At 42.8% G+C, this 17,653-nt stretch overlaps 1 protein-coding gene across 5 annotated transcripts in view; it reads right to left on the reverse strand.

The window, feature by feature from the left end:
• Positions 1 to 3,497: 3,497 nt before the first annotated feature.
• The window catches only part of GFOD2 (glucose-fructose oxidoreductase domain containing 2), a 60,642-nt gene continuing 46,486 nt past the window's right edge, over positions 3,498 to 17,653 (reverse strand). For all 5 annotated transcript variants that reach the window (XM_030581869.1, XM_030581873.1, XM_030581871.1 and 2 more), the window contains one exon: positions 3,498 to 5,857. In XM_030581869.1, coding sequence (XP_030437729.1) covers positions 4,959 to 5,857 — 899 coding nt within the window. In that variant the 3' untranslated portion in view covers positions 3,498 to 4,958. The remainder of the gene's footprint in view (positions 5,858 to 17,653) is intronic.

Here is a 17,653-nt window from a genome sequence, read left to right on the forward strand (position 1 = left end):
TCCTATAGGTGCATCAGAAATTCTGGACATGGATTGAATAACTACCAAAAAAACCTGTATTTTATCAATTCTCCCCCCATTCCCCCTTAAGTCAACACAGATATAAGGTGCCCAAACTCAGCTGGTGAAACTCTGCCAGAGAGATAGCTGCTAACTCCAAATCTGAATGAGAAGTCTTCAAACCACCACCAGTAAAGAATAATCTATTTTAAGCATCCTCTCCCTCCCCTCCAGTAGAGGTCACTGTACAACAGCAATACCCAGATTTAGAAGACAAGTTAGTCATTCTGTAGTTCATTGCTATAGGGTACATATTTTGAACCAACTGGAGTGGAGTTATGAAACTTGGCCATACTGCACACAGCCAGAAGCAAAGGGTAAAACTTCACAACTAGGATGGTTTTAAATATGATAAAGCTTTGCTAGACTGGCCAACACAGCCCTTAGAAACCTATTACTCTGTACAGCAACCCAGTACCAGAGGTACACCTGTTAGGATTAGATCTTTAGTTGGCGAACATCAAACATTGATTTCGCTCTACATGGAAACTGACAAAAATATTTCCATTGATATAATTGAAATTTACAGACAGGAAAAGTCAGAAAAATACTGCTTGAGAACTTGAGTTTGATTTAAGGTTATTTACTTTGTATATTTTGACATGTAATATTCACAATTTGTGTTTTTGAATCTCAGTGTCTACAGCTGATAAATTATTGTTTGACCCACCTCTCCACTGTCCGATAGAAATTGATAGAACTCTTTAAAAATACTTCACAACACACCAATGTAGAAATGATCAAAATTTTAAAAGCCAAATTCTGCCAAACCTAACCACAGGTCAGAAAAACCTGTCATCTAAAGAGGCTCATTGTAGTTTTAACTATTTCTGTACTTGTAATTAATTTTAGGCAGCACCTGGTCACAACATATTTCCTGTTACAGAATATGTCCGGCTTTCCTGGAAACAATGGCATTCTTTAGTTTTCCTATTTCCCTGCAACATACAGGATTTCTTGTGTAACAAAATATCAGTTACTAAAATGATGTTGAAGCATAAATAAAATAAAAGCACACAGGTACTATATAATCTCTTTTCTCCCCTCACCCATAGCCCCTTTTCTTTCCTCTTCTCATCTCCGCATTGGACTTTTGTCTAAGCTTGAATGGAGGAGAACAGACAGGTTGAACCAACCTGCTTGATATATGGTTGAGTGCTTTCCGCTGACCCTAGAAATAGGAGGACTTCGATTAGCACCAGTTAATTAGTGGTTTTCTATTATTCTGAGTTAAAATACAAAATTAAGTTGTCACAAAAGATGGATGTGCACTCTGTCCCTGTTCCACTTGTTGATAATGCAGTCATCTAGGCTGCACAGGGGTGAACAGCACCTTAATTAGGGAGTAAAGCAGAACACAGCTAATGCAGCCAGAAATTATATGTGATGTGTATTCTGGTGGTTCAGTTACACGTCACTAGACAATGACGTAACACTTGTACGTTTAAGGATACAGCTGCGGTTATGGTTTACTTACATAATCAAGCTAACTTTAAATAAATTGAAGACTCAACAGATGAGAAAAGTCCAGCACCAGTACACAGTATAAAACAAGGTGAAACAGTCTCCTCTACTTCCATTGTTTCACTTAGTTAGAATGAAGTTTCTTCCTAAATGAAAAGACTTCCTCTAAGACCAAAGCTTGGTTGTTTTCCATTTCGTTTTGATTTATTTGGAACCTGACAGGTTATATAAATGGATTCTAGTATCAAATCTATTTTTAGTGTATCTAAGTCACTTCTGTCTTAATCCTACAAAAAACAAAGTGCCAAACTTTAACAAGTGGGAGAGATGGTTCAGTGTGGAGAGAAAGAAAAGTGCATTTCATAGACTATCAGGGGTGGAAGGGACCTCAGGACATCACCTAGTCCCACCCCCTGCTCAAAGCAGGACCAATCCCCAGACAGATTTTTACCCCAGTTCCCCAAATGGCCCCCACAAGCATTGAACTCACAACCCTGGGTTTAGCAGGCCAATGCTCAAACCACTGAGCTATCCCTCCCATCATTACTGATGAAACCAGGCTAGTTTCCATAACTATGGATTTGTCTACAAGGCAAGTTCCTCATGGCAAGTCAGGGTGTGTGGATCTACTGTGCGCCAGCTCGCTGCCCAGTTAACATCCCGTGTGGACACTGCTACAGGAGAGTGAAAATCCCAGAGTACTGTATGGCTAATGTGATAAGTACATTAAATTGCTGTGTAGAAAGGCCCTAGCTCTGCCTTGCACTCCTGTGAGTCTTTTCTGTGTATTTAGCAGATCAGTTGGGTGGCTCATCAATATATAAGACAGTAAGTGTCTACAAAGGAGGCAAAAACCCTGTGGCAAGATTCCCAAGGACAGAGCAGGTAATGCTGGATATTGTCAGTAGCACAGAGAAGCAGTTCATCTTCCCTCTAAAATGACATTATGCTAGACCTGTCTCTGGCAGACGTTTAGTGTGCCAAGAGAATGGAGGACTATTTCAATTTATAAACTAAACTAAGTATTCCATTTGTACCACGGGCGCTGGGATTTTGCTTCTCAGGTGTTCCTGCACCAAAAGCTGCATACAGGTAGAGACACAAAGCAGAGAAGCCGTTAATTAGAAGGGAAGACAAATGAAGTAAACCAGGAACAGCACCATCATCTCAGCCAGCTGCTCACTGGCTCTGTGGCCTGTATGAAATGACAGGTGAAAGCAGGCAATCCCCAACCAGGAGTGAGGGAGGGGCAGGGACGCTGGAGACTGAACTTCTATATACCAGTGGTTCTCAACCAGAGATCTGAGGCCCCCTAAAGGGCCTCAAGCAGGTTTCGGGGGGGCCTCAAAGAAGGGCCAGCATTAGACTCCCTGGGGCTCAGGGCAGATCCCTGAACCCTGACACCCAGGGCTGAAGCCGAACTCTGAGCAACGTAGCTTCATGGGGGCCCCTGTGGCATAGAACCCCAGGCAACTGCCCTGCTTGCCACCCCCTAATGCCGGCCCTGGCTTTTATATGCAGAAAACCACTTATTGTGACATGGAGTTTTTATAGCATGTTGCAAGGGCCTCAGAAAGAGAAAGATTGAGAACCTCTGCTATATACCATGGTCTCTAACTCATATACATAGACCCATGAACTTGTGATGTAACAGCTTGAGGACTAGACATAGTCTCCCTTGAGAACAGAGCAGCACCAAACTAAGGGAATTCCTCAGGCAGCGACTTGCCCAATCTCTGTGGACAGTTGCAATGAACAGATACTAATGGTTCTACAGTGAGGTATTCTTCACCGCCCTGAAACACAAGTTACAAATAAGAGGTTTGTGCCAGTAAAGGAAAAACAATGGTCTCCTGGTGACCTTTGTTGGGGTACTTTTCAGTTTGTCTAAAGAATAATCAGCTCTATGAAAGTCTGTCCTCAGCAAACATAAATGTTTATTGCTACAGAAAACAAATGAGACACACTTTTCAGAAAGGACCATTTAATGAAAAGGTTATGTTTGCATGTTAATGCTTTATATAAATATACAGGGTTAAAACCTAGTGGGAAACATTAAAACATTCAAGTAAACAAGATAAACTCAATAAAAATTCTCTCCTTCTTAATGACAACTTAATGAACAAACATACTTCTGGGATGGAGTGGAAATTCATTCAAGATCTGCCAGCAGCACAAATTATCCCCACCGGGTACAAAACTATAAGGTGTGTGTGTGTGTGTGTATGTGGAGGAGTAATATTATCCAGTGTGCATGATTTAAAACAGGCTCACCCAAACCAAAGGCTGTCACTGCCCTAATGATTCAGTTACTGTTTTCTTTACCTAGCAGGGCCTGTGTATTGTAGTGATTCCCTTGCCAGCCCAGAAGAGTATAGTAATGGCATATTTCCTACTTTTTCATCCAAGTTCAAGTTCCTAGAAAGCTTAATGTCTTCCCGTCTCATTATCAAATAGATAGCATATTAAGGAATCCAGAGACACCACCTGGTAAGCTACTAGGGGCTTTACTATGTCATATAGGACTGGAAACACTGATGTAGATTTGGCATACATGCTACCAAGACAGTGAACACAAATTCACAATTGGTCTGGGGGAGGGAAGTTGCGGAAAAAAGTTGACGTGAGGTATTACTCTCCAAAGTATTTGCTATGGAGGAACAATCACACAGATGGAACAACAGTTGAAATAATCATAGTGTTCCAACTCGTCTAATGATCGCTGCAGAGACTTTATCAATAATGTCAATGGAGAATCCATGGGGTAATTAGATACCAGTTTAAATTAATTTGAAACATTCAGCACAGTCACTATGTGCAGAACACTAAGCCTGATCTGCATCTTACAGACTTTGCTCGGTCCCTTCTACTCTTCTGAACACAAGTTTAGAGATTTGCCATGTCGTTACACTTTTCTTTATTAAAGTTTTACAAGCTGAAAAATAAACTTAAAAAATGTCAGTGAAAGTCCTATTAGCGAGAGCAAGAACAGTACATACTCCCTGATCTTCCTCTACTCGCACTCAGATTAAAATTGTAAAAATAACTGAACTATGTGCAAGAGGGACTGTGTCCTGTCTCCCAACAATCCAGAAACAGAAGATCCCTCACTTCATTTTAGCTATTGCAAGTGCAAAGGGCAATTCAAGTTTTCCTAACAATCTCCAAAACAGAAATTCAGCTTTAAAAAAACACTAAAAACCCCAGCAAAACCCAAAAACATTTAAAACTCTCTAAACGAGTTTAAAAACAAAATAATCTGCCCAGGGAGGAACAGTTTCATCAGACCATGACATGTTTTACCCACAAGTATGAAAAAACAAAGTATTAAATAAGAACCTACATGTCCTAAAAACTGAGAAACTTCTATAGTTATGTCTGGACATCTTCAACTGTTCTCATTTTCCATAGTGGACACCAGGAATGTTTATATTTTATAGGTTATTTCTTTGAAGTGCCTCACAAAGGTTTTGGTTGGCATCTGGTTCCTCAGTCATCACTTCCACAGCTTCCCACTCCCCAGACCTGCTGGATTTTTTAATGGCATCTACTACACTTTGCATATAAAGGCCATCTTCAAAAGAAGCTGCCATGGAGACTGGTTTGTGATCCCATGTCCGACGGTCTTCCTGGTCTTGGAAAGACAGTCTCAGAGCTTGCACCATGTATACCATTCCTTTCAGGTACAGCAAGGGGATGTCTTTAAAACACTTGTCCAGAAGGCCTGTGTTGATGGTCAGAGAATCTGTAAGCAGTAGTTCCTCTTGGAGCGCAGTATTCTTCTGCCCATACAAATCTGTCCCACGAGCTATAAGGCGACCTGTGGACCCAACGATCATGACTTCGTGAACAAATGATCCAGGCATGTTAAAGTTGAGAGTCACGGTACTACAGACACCTCCAGTCATAAGCATCTGAAAAAAGCAGAAGTCATCACTAGTGACATGACGGATTCCACTGATAGCTGCGTTCTGCTTCACAAAAGTCTTAAGCAAGCCATGGACCTTCTCTGCCTTCCTGCTGGTTAGATGAGTTAAGAGGTCTATAATATAGGTGCCCATTGTGTGCAGTCCACCTCCTCCCATTAGTTCATCACAGATCCAGTTGTACTTGTGGTTGAGCAGGCTTCCCCAGTACACTCGCACATCACAGATCAACACATGGCCTATGTAGTGTTCTTCTATTAACTGCTTCATTTTGACAAAGGCAGGCAGGAAACGGAGGACATTACCAACAATGCTCATCAGCTTGGGGTAATATCTGGCAGCTGTAACCATTCTGAAGGCATCCACAGAAGTAGCTGATTTCTCACAGATCACATTCTTCCCAATACCTGCAGACAACAAGACAGATGTGAAAATTCTTCCATGCAGGTAAAATATTACTTTGAAGGCTTTTCAGTTAACTTAAAGGCACTTAGATTCCATTTCATTTTTTAAAATTACTAAATAGCGTCAACTAATATTGTCTAGAAGCATGTGCCAAGATAAAACATACAGAGCATTGTCAACAATCACCGGAAAGGATAGGACTAAATGGTCAGTCTTCCCAATGGAGAGAGGTAAATAGTGGTGTCTCACAGGGATCTGTACAGGAACCAGTGCTGTTCAACATATTCAAAAATGATCTGGAAAAATGGGTAAAGAGTGAGGTGTGTAGCCCAGTGGGATAGCTTGCCTTATTGCTTTGCATTATATTCAGCAGTAACGCAAGAAACCTACAGGCCTGTATCCTGTAAGACATTAGCTTCAACAAGTTAGCGTAAGGCTTGAGGCCTATAAACTTTGAACAGAAACATGGCACAGATAAATGGCCCAGCGAAAAACCCCAAGTATTTGGGGAGCTGAAAATAGACTTTAAGGGGAAGTTTGACCACAGGTACATGATTCAACCACAGAACTGTCCTGAAAACCGACTGATGTACATAACCGATACATAAGATACATCTAATGCTAGCCTCTCTCTCTCCACCCACCCACCCCACCTTTTCTTGTAAGTTTCTTATGGGTTTTATTATAATAGGTTTATATTTTGGGTATAACCAAGGGACCTACAAGCCACGTTTTGTATGTTAAGCTAGGACAAGTTAGCATACATATGTTTGGGACCTTTCAGCTAAAGATGGTGATGAAAGAAAGTGTAAGGTCCATGTATGGCTGCGACCTCTGCCATAGCTAGATACAGGATGCGTTGAGTCAGGCTGGCACAGGGGCTTTCCTAAGTTCATATCCTTTTAAATTTAACAGGTAAACCACAACTTGGAACTTGGAAAGACTCAAAATAACTGGTTAGGACAGAAATAAAAATGTGATACCTAACCACAAAATGGCCACGGTAATGAACTGATGTATATAATAAGTTGAGATCATTGATATACTAACCTATAGGAAAAAGACACTCCAATATTAGCAAGGTGAGGAAATACAAATAAGGAAAAAGGGAAAAATCCCCTACTGAAAATGCATCAAACAGCAGCATCAGCGTAACATATTATAAAAGTGGCATCCCTGCCTATGGGCAGTAGGAGACAGAGATGTCGTCCTTGGGAGGTGCCAGAGTGACAGCCACTAGGGATGATGGGGAAGGTGATGATGATAAAGAAGATGATGGCTAACATTTCAGGTTGTTCTGCAAGGGATTGTGTGAGTATACAGATGTGCAGATGCACATTCTATCGTAGCTCTTACTAAGCTGGAGTGTTTATGACTGTGCTAAATGTATTAATAAACCGTATTTGTAAATATAAAAGAGTTCCTATAGTGTGCATGTAATAACTGTGCACATCAGGGTTCCCAACTACATAATAATTTAAATAATACTGGGCCTGATCTTGGGACAAGAACCTGTCAATCCTCAAAGTGAGAACTGGGGATTCTTAGGTAATCAATATAATTAATACATAATCTAAAGATCAGGGTGGCAAAAAAGACGACAAAATCACTCAGGATAGTTAAGTCCGAAGCAGACTGTAAAGAGTTACAAAGGGAGCTCACAAAACTGAGTGACTGGGCAACAAAACGGCAGATGAAATTCAATGTTGATAAATTCAAAGTGATGCACACTGGAAAACATAATCCCATCTATACATGTAAAATGATGGGATCTAAATTAGCTGTTACCACTCAAGAAAGATCTTGGAGTCATTGTGGATAGTTCTCTGAAAACAGCCGCTCAATGTGCAGTGGCAGTCATAGAACCTAACAGGATGTTAAAAACCACAAGGAAAGGGTTAGATCAGGGATAAGCAATCTATAACATGTGTTCTGAAGGCAGCATGCAAGCTGACTTTCAGTGGCACTCACACTGCCCGGGTCGGGGCCACCGGTCCAGGGGGCTCTGCATTTTAATTTAATTTTAAATGAAGCTTCTTAAACATTTAAAAAACCTTATTTACTTTACATACAACAATAGTTTAATTACATATTATAGACTTATAGAAAGAGACCTTCTAAAAATGTTAAAATATATTACCGGCACGCGAAACCTTAAATGAGAGTGACTAAATGAAGACTCGGTACAGCACTTCTGAAAGGCTGCCAACCCCTGGGTTAGATGATAAGACAGGAAATATCATAATGCCACTGAATACTTGAATACACCTTGAATACTGCGCGCAGTTCTGGTCACCCTATCTCAAAAAAGAAATATTAGAATTGGGAAAGGTACAGAGAAGGGCAACAAAAATGATTAAGGGGATGGAACAGCTTCCATATGAGGAAAGATTAAAAAGACTGGGATTGTTCAGTTTGGAAAAGAGATGTGGTATGAGGGGTGGTATGAAAGAGGCATATAAAATTATGAATGGTATGGAGAAAGCAAAGGAAATGTTATTTATGCCTTCACATAACACACATATCAGGCATTACCAATGAAATTAATGGGCAACACGTTTAAACAAACAAACAAAAAAAGAAAGAGTTCTTCATACAATGCACAGTCAACTTGTGGAATTCATTGCCAGGAGATGTTGTGAAGGCCAAAACTATACCTGGGTTCAAAAAAGAATTAGACAAGTTCATAGACAACAGGTCCATCATGGCTATTAGCCAAGATAGTTGGGGATGTAATCCCATATTCTGTGCGTCCTTAGCCTCTGATTGCCAGAAGCTGGGAGTGGACAACAGGGGATGGATCGCTCAATAATTGCCCTGTTCTGTTCATTCCCTCTGAAGCAGCTGGCACTGGCCATTGTCAGAAGACAGGATCCTGGGATAGATGAACCATTGATCTGACTCAGTATGGCCGTTTTTATGTCTGTTCGTATGCAATACCCACATTCCAACATACACCTGGATCCTTCACCCTACTCCTTGTTATGTGGGCACATGTGCATGACATGCAACTTCATAGATTATAAAACAGAATACAGCACATACAACTCCGCTGTAAGCTTCAACCAAACTCTCCATTCTCTATCATTCAATAGCATTGTTTCACCCTTGTCCCAATGTCTATTCTGATGAAATACTGAGCAATCTCTCATCGTTTAATATTAGAGATCGGCCTGAAACCAGAAGACATTAACAGGTGTCAGACTCAAATTTCAGCATTTTGGACATAAGAAATTAAAAAAAAAAACAAGGCAAGTGACAGCAGCCACTTGTCTGGAAGCTCTTCCACACTTGGAGCAGATTCTGGTTCTTATCTCAGAATGTCCTTGCTTTTCATAGATTTTATGGTCAGAAGAGATCAACGTAATCATTTAATCTGTCCTCTTGCATAACACAGGTCATATAATTTCCCCCAGGAATTCCTGCATCAAATCCATTAACTTCTGACTGAATATCTAGAGAATATCTTTTAGAAAGATGTAAAGACTTCAAATGACAGAGAATGCCTGACATCTCATGGTCAACTGGTTAATTACCAAAGGTGAATTACCCTGCACTGTTAAAAACCATGCACCTTACTTCTAAACCTGAATTTGTCTAGATTCAGTTTCCAGTCATTCAGATTTGTCATGCCTTTGTCTGCTAGATTAAAGAGCCCTCTACTATCAGGGCTCCTCTCCCCATACAGGCACTCAGACCATGATCAAGTCAACTCTTAACCTTCTCTTGGATAAACTATAAACAGATTATTGTTCTTTAATCTCACCGAAGGCAGGTTTTTTAGACCTCAAAACCCTTTATAGTTAGACCCTTTAACAATAAATCCATAGAAGACAGGTTTTCTAAACTTTCCAGACACATTTAAACAGACTAAATTCCTCTTGCCCAATAGGAACAAGAACAAACAGAAATCTGCACTTGCCATTATACGTCTAATTCAAACCATGAAAGAAATTTTACAGCAAAGTTAAAGACTCCTCTAAAACATTATTTCTAATAAATACACTTAGGGATCCATCCGTGCAAATATACTACTACAATATTGTCCCAACACACTAGTCACTGGCAGTCACCTGAAAGAATGTGAACACCTCTTCTCCAAATAGCAAATTCTTGAGCAGACACAGAGTGGTAACCCAAATATTCTTCAGGTTTTCTACAGTTTTAAGTCTCTTCCAGAAGGAACTGAATAAATGCAGCTTCAGTGATGGGTAGAAACAAGAACAGCAAATCTAATGATCAAAAGGCTTTTCAGCAGCTGAAACACTGTTCTAAAAGTGGCATCATAGGGCTCCATGTTTTTCTTCCCAATTTCTGTTTCAAAAGGTGCTCAGCTTACAAGTGAAAAACTTGTTTTTTTTTTCCCTGACTACCAGATGTGCAAATTCAGCCTGGAATCTGAGAGTAAAGCTAGACCCTTGCTATCTTATCTTAAACATGGCCACCAGTAACTCCACTGCCTTGAACGGGCATGTACTACTCATCAACGACAGCATAGTAAATAACTGATTATATACCAGGAGGAACAGAATCCACTTCACTCACATTTAGCCACGCTGGCTCTGCAGGGCTCACAGGAAGAAAAACAAGAAAGACTCCGTTTTGTCACTAAAGGATCAGATCTGACTCTGAATACACACCCAGTTTAGTTCTTGCGCACAAGCTTCTTTAGACTTACTTTTCTGGGTGGATCCACACTTTAAATCCTTTGTTACTTAGTGAACAAGGAAACACTATTCTCAGTTATGTTCATATCCCTTTAATTGGATATAATAAGTGAGGGAGAAAAAAAATCAAATGATATCATTCCTACGACTCTTTAAAGTAAACAATCATCATCCTACGTGTGAGAAACAAAAGCCAAACCAAGAGTTTCCAAAACAGTGCCCTGGTTTAGTAAATAGACTAAGTATTTTTTTAAAAATCCTTTCAACTTTTGATGATTGAATCTGGTGCAAATAGGGTTTCTGCCAGTAAGGCATCTTATTTACAAGAAGTTTATGCCCTACTGAAACAATCCGAAACTGTTTTAGACCGACTAGAAAGAGAGTTAGCATTTAAGAACAAGTCAGTTGGATATTTTCCTCCCCTGGACAGAGGAAAGGTCCTTGTCAGGTCCCTATGAAGCCTCAGGCTAGAAATCTGAACTCATTTCTGGTTAGCAACCAAAGAACTAGTTAAGTCAGTCAGCTTTCTGCAGAAAACTTTCAAGTTATCAAGCATCTTTGATTTTGCTGCCAGCTTTTTCCTTCCTTTCTCACAAAAAGCAGTGCCACTGCTTTTTGTGAGAAAACAGTTTCCTGGAGGTAAAATCCTGAGGTCATTGTAAGCCAGCATTAATCACAGGAATTACTACTAGGCTAGGCAGCGTTTGTTGCTTAGTACATTAATCTCCCATCATTCTACCGTAATAAACTCTGTGTGTTCCCTCGGAGTTGCTTTCGGTTCCATGCAGATGACTTGTGCGTACGTCACTCAGATGAAACTGTGAAAACAGATGTCCTGTCTGCTCTGTGCGGGTATTAAAAGATGTCAAGACACTTTTTGTATGGAAAGTGATTTGTCCCTGTGTCCACTGTTACTCACCATACCCCATTCTGCATTTCGGGTAATCTATGTATATGTATTGTAATGCATTTTTAATCATTCAGGTCAGAAGTTGCTATCGGAACAGAAAGCAGTATGATTTGGGGGATGGCAAGTAAGAGATTAGTATTAACTTTACATCATGATACAGCTGTAAAGATCATATGTGACTAGCCCTAAAGCTGAAGAATGACTATTCTGATTTAATTTAGCCAGGTCTAGGAGCAACACATGAGCTCCCGAGTACCAGCTGATCTTCAGCCTAAGCAAAAGTATCTGTCTGCTACAGTCTTCATTAAAGGGGAAGGTGCAAACAAGCATGGGAGGGATCCTTCACTGACAGAATACTAGAAATGGCTCCTTTTGATCCGGGTACAGGGCGAGAGGCTCTTTTGGTTGTGAAGTAGTTTCTTGGCTCACTGCAGGTAATGTGTCTTGGTAAAATGTAAAATCAACATGTTCCAGCTGAGTCTCAGTGGAGATAATTGCTCCACATACAAAAGAGCTGCTTGAAATCTAGACAGTAGAAAAAACTGTCTGGAAACGAACTCTCTCACTCCAGATCGGAAGAACAGCTCTGTCTGTGTAAGTTCAAAAGCTTGTCTCTTTCGCCAAAAGAAGCTGGTCCAATAAAAGATTTTACCTCATCACCATGTCCCTCTCACTTTAGGAAGATAATGAAAACTGATGTCTAAATGGAGAAACACACTTTAACAGATACTTGCAGACACTAAGAAATAGTCAAAAATAATGTAAAGAAAACGGTTTAAAGTGATTAATGCAGCATCCTTCTGACAGCGAACCCAATGCTGAGGCCTTTGTCTGCAGTACGGAGCCCCGGCAGCCATGATCTAAGAAGCAGAGTCACATCCTCACATTCCAACTAAATTGCATCAAAACAATGTAATATTGGTCTGGAAAGAAGGCTCCTGCCCCAGTAGTACCCACCATTGCCATGTAAAGAAACAGATCTTAAGATGTTTAAAGAAAACTTTTGATAGCATTCTGCCTGGCAAGGAACCACTACTCAACAATTGTGACTGAAATCTATACTACTTCTCTATTGTTTATCGGTGTGGTTTCTGTCTGAGTCTTTGTTTCTGTCTGTTGCATAACTAATTTTGCAAGATTTAAATCGACTAAGGTAGTGGCGTATGATTGGTTAAGGAAGTGAGGATTGATGAAAAATACCGTTTTGCAGTACTTTCATTTAAAATGGTTGGTTAAGATATAGCTAATGTGACAAAGTTCCTCCTCTACCTTGGTGGGTCCTGCGCTTATTTGGCAGATTTGCTCACCTCAGTGATCTTCCCAACAGTCTGGGTCAACGTCTCCTGTGTCTGATCAGGAGTTGGGAGGTTTGGGGGGGAACCCGGGCCCGCCCTGTACTTCAGATTCCAGCCCAGGGCCCTGTGGATCGCAGCTGTCTATAGTGCCTCCTGGTATAGCTGCATGACAGCTGCAACTCCCTGGGCTACTTGCCCATGGCCTCCTCCAAACACCTTCTTTATCCTCACAGGACCTTCCTCCTGGTGTCTGATAACGCTTGTCCTCCTCAATCCTCCAGCAGCACAGCTTCTCACTCAGCTTCCAGTGCCTCTTGCTCCCAGCTCCTCTCACACACACTTCCTCTCCTCTGCCTCCCCACTTCCTGACTAGGGGTGAGCTCCTTTTTAAACCCAGGTGCCCTGATTAGCCTGCCCTGATTGGCTGCAGGTGTTCTAATCAGTCTGGCTGCCTCAGTTGGTTCTAGCAGGTTCCTGATTACTCTAGTGCAGCCCCTGCTCTGGTCACTCAGGGAACAGAAAACTACTCAGCCAGTGACCAGTATATTTGCCCTCTACCAGACTCCTGCACCCCACTGGCCTGGGTCTGCCACATTAAGTAGAACTCAAGTTTTAACTACATAAACAGTCAGGATCCAAAGAGGAAGTTCTTTGGAACCGAACTCCAGGACACAGCCCAAGATCAGAGCAGCCAGACATCAACACCCTGCCAACCACACTGTGCAGAAGCTGGAACTGCCGATGATCTAATCTTGACTAGCCCCCAAGAAAAGTTCTTCTGTCTTATTTGGAGTGGTGAGCATTGCATGCTTAACAAGTATATTCTGTTCTGTTGTTAATAAACAGAGGTTAAGGATATTACTGCGTAAGGCTCTTTCAATGGTAAAAGGCCCCACAAACCAGCAGACGATTATGCCCTGAGTGCTAGGAACTGGGTAAAGGTGGGTGCCTTTTGCCCTGAGCCCTAGGAACTGGGAAAGGGCGTGGGTGCCTAAATTAACCGGGTTATGCCTTGAGCCCACGGAAGGGTAAAGGTGAGGTGCCCTAGAGTGCGAGGGTAACAGTGCAGTTACTTTGCAATACGCTCATTAATAACCATTCAGTTGTATTCCTTATGCTCCCCTCAGATGGTGTTTGCAGGGGGAATCACACTGCTCTGAGCTAGTGACTGTAATGAGTTTTGAGATCACAGCAGGATTTATGTATTCTCTGAAATGGTTATGGAGGAAGGAAAGGGGAGACAGACTTGTCCCAGGATATTCCCTGGAAATGCTTGCATCTCTTTCAGTCACCTGTGAATAAAATAATCTTTGCACAGGTAGGCTCCTCAGTCCCATCTCAGCAAAGTTTCCTCCTAGGTCAGATGGACTCCACACAAAGGAAAGATGACAGACAGTGTTAGGACTAGAGACACAAGTGAGAGCAGCTGTATTAGGATTTGATGCTTTTAACAAAATCCCTGTCACTGACACCAGGAGATTAGAAAGTGATGCACTTCCAGTTACAAAAATAAGATTCCGCAAGGCATCAAAACAGGAAGGAGGGAACAATAGGAAAGCGCTTTGTCTTAGAATATGGATTGACTGCACCATGACACACTTTCTCTCTGCTATCCCAGCTGTGTCATGCTTCCTCTCTCTTTCTAGCCTCCAAAAGGGGGTTCGTAATCCAAGCCTGGCACTAATAACATTTAGAGTTTTCATTAATCGGGTCATGGAACACCATTACTTTCAGATCATACATCCACCCCCCTAGTCCCCTTGTAATGCAATCTGCTTTCATGGTAGCCCCTCCTAACCCTAATCTCTACACTGTAGGATTCCTAAAGAAAGATTCATGCCAAGAAGGGCTTGTGGTGCACTGGAGAGATCCCCCTGTTGTGGGCTAAGCAATCACAGATGGACTTTGATCACTACTCTCCTCCCCATTCATCAAGTCCCAGTCTCCTCTAGCCTCAAAAGTGCACCACTGCTAAGGCAAGAACCTTCTCCTTTGTGGCACCTATCACCTGGAACAGCTGTCTTGTGTCTTTCTGCCTCTGCACCCCATCTCATTTAAAATCTCATCTAAAAATCTGTTATTCCTTCACACAAACCAATTCCTTTCCCCTAATATTCCATAACCCAATACCTCTAGTTGGTTTTCTATTGGAGAAGCATTAATGCTGGTCTCCAGGCTGAGCAGTCTGAGCTCAAAGATACACTGATGAGAGGTGGGAAGGGATAATACCCTGTTAAGGGAAAGCAGGCCCCAGAATGAAGAGACTTACCTACAGCAGTACACCGCCTACTTAAAAATAATACTTCTAGAAGAAAGACAATAAAGAGGAATAAACTGAAACGCTTAACTAATTGTGGACTCTCAGACAACAGCCAGCAATCACTAGTGATGGGGGATAGGACAGACTGGAACAGATGGTCACTGAATTTAGGAAGGGTCATGATAACTAGAGCACCCCATGATGATGCTATATATCCAAGTTCTCTTTCATATCACTTAATTTCAATCTTCGACATTTTGATACTATAATGGTGGGACAGTTTACAGCAAGAGGATCTCAGGGAATTGTTAATGAGATTGTGACAAATATTGTAGCCACATGCATCATCTTTGGGGAAAACCTCAAGACTCCTTATACTGAGATGGGCCAGCGTTGTATGAGTTGTAGAATATTCATAGCCCTTTGTATCAATATCAGTGATATGTATTTGTGCGTGCCTGGCTCACTGGGGGCAGTGGGGAGGCCTTTCTTGCAGAATCTGGCATCACTGCGGAATGATTAATGCAAATTCCCTAACATTGGTTGTGCAAAAATCCAGCCTTTTGAAACTTAGCCTTGAGGAGCAGGCCACTGACCTGTACGGAAGGACAGAGATCAAAGGCCCAGACTTAAGAATCAGCTGAACTGTCCCAAGATTGTTCTTGATCTAAAACTTGACATGAACTGGTAACTGTGACAGAGCAGGGAGAGGGGACGACTGACCTGGGAATGTTGCGAGGGAATTCGGCAGGTACTGTCTACATTGGTGATGGGATATCAGGGTGTGACTTCACTTGAGGGGCGATAGCTGAGCATGTATCCTGAGCCCAGGAGGGGGATGGGGCCAGGTGACACCTTCTGCCCGGGAAATTGGACAAAGGCTGGAGAAGAAGCTAGGGGTGTGGCTGGAGGAGGCTGCTGGAGAGGGTTTCAGTTTGGAGCTGGCTGGGGAAACAGAGGGAGACCCCCTGCCTCCCAATATGGACCTGACTAAGCGGGTCCTGTTGTCTGTACCTGGAAGACCTGTTTTGGACTATGTTCCTCTCATCTAAATAAACCTTGTGCTTTTCTGGCTGGCTGAGAGTCACGGTGAATCACAGGTAGTGGGGGGCGCAGGGCCTTGTCTCCCCCACACTTCGTGACAACTGGTGGCAGAGGTGAGATGTACTGCACCCCGTGGACAGCGCTTCCTGCAGTGAGTGACTGACGAGCAGTAAAGTGAAGGGGGATTGACAAGGATCAGACGTGCTGAAGGCTCAGAGAGGAGCGGTTTCGGGGGGACAGAGAAGCTACGCTTAACCCCTGGGAGTGTGTGACCAGCGAGAAAGACTGTTGCAGTAACTGAGTCCCCCTGGGGACTGCGGTAAGCAGTTCCAGGGGTGGCGGAGTCTGCAGCTTGATCCTGGGAGAGGAGAGGACTGTTGCAAGAACGAGGTCCCCCTAGTGAGTGATTACAGGGGTGGAGGAGTCTGCAGCTTGACCCTGGGAGAGAGGTGGCGACCTGGAGAAGGGCTGGCACACTAGGAGTTCCTCCTGAAAACTGTGGGGAGTTGAGAGCACACAAGTCTGAGTCCACAGTAACTAAAGTAACTTGGGGCCAGCGGGGAGATGTATAACCATCGCCTTAAGAGGGACCTGGTTGAGCTGTGCAAGCAGAGAGGGCTGCGCAGGGCCCTGTCTTCCCCACACTTCATGACAGTAACCACAAGAGCAAATGCAGTTGAAGGGTGTGAGAGACAGATACGCACCAGAACCCTGTGTTGGAGTTGGGGGTGACCTCTGATAAACCTTAGCATGTGTGTAGACTTGGGTTATGGGATTTTGGGTTTTTTTTTCCCCTTCCAATATTTTCTCTTTTGCCCTAAGAATAAAAGTATTTTGCTTTGGCAGAGCTGCATGGTAACTTGTAACTGCTGGCATACCCTGGTCATTGTTCTTGGAGAGAAAGCAACCCATAGGCGCTGGCCTTTAGGCAGACGAGCTTGATGGGGTTATCACAGTCCATGGCAGGGGCTGTGCAGCCTTAAAATCCCCAGTAAGGAGGGAGAGAGAGACAGCAGGTCTTTGCCTAAGAGTACATTTACAGTGGCAGAGTTACAGAGCCGCTTAGAGAGCATTGAAGGGAAACTGCTGCTGCGTGTTCACACTGTCAGCTGCCTGCAAGATAGCGTGTTTACTGCTGAAAGTGCCACAATTGTGTTCGGAGCGGTGCACTCTGGGTAACTATCCCACAGAGCACCTCTTCCTCTTCTGCCACTAAGAGTTGTGTGATGGCGGAGGGGGTCACGGGGCATCCTGGGTCCTGTCCCAATGCCCATGATGCATTGCTTCGAATCCCAGCAATCCCTGAGCTTCCGTCCGCATTTGGCGCCATCTTTCAACGATTTGTGTAGTGTGCGCTCTGCCTCTTTGGTCTGCAGGAATGGATCCTGCACTACTGCTCGGTCTCAAGAACACGTCATGAGCGGCAGTGGAGTTATTTCTTAAACTACAAAGGCAAGAGGAGTTTGACACTGATCTCACCGTGCGTAGTAGCTATGACATGAGATTGCTTGTGGCATTCACGGAGGTGCTGACCACAGCGGAACGCCGCTTTTGGGCTCGGGAAACAAGCACTGAGTGGTGGGATCACATCGTCATGCACGTCTGGGATGATGGGCAGTGGC

This window comes from Gopherus evgoodei, chromosome 12 (genome assembly GCF_007399415.2).
Source record: "Gopherus evgoodei ecotype Sinaloan lineage chromosome 12, rGopEvg1_v1.p, whole genome shotgun sequence".
Classification (NCBI taxonomy): Eukaryota; Metazoa; Chordata; order Testudines; family Testudinidae; genus Gopherus; species Gopherus evgoodei.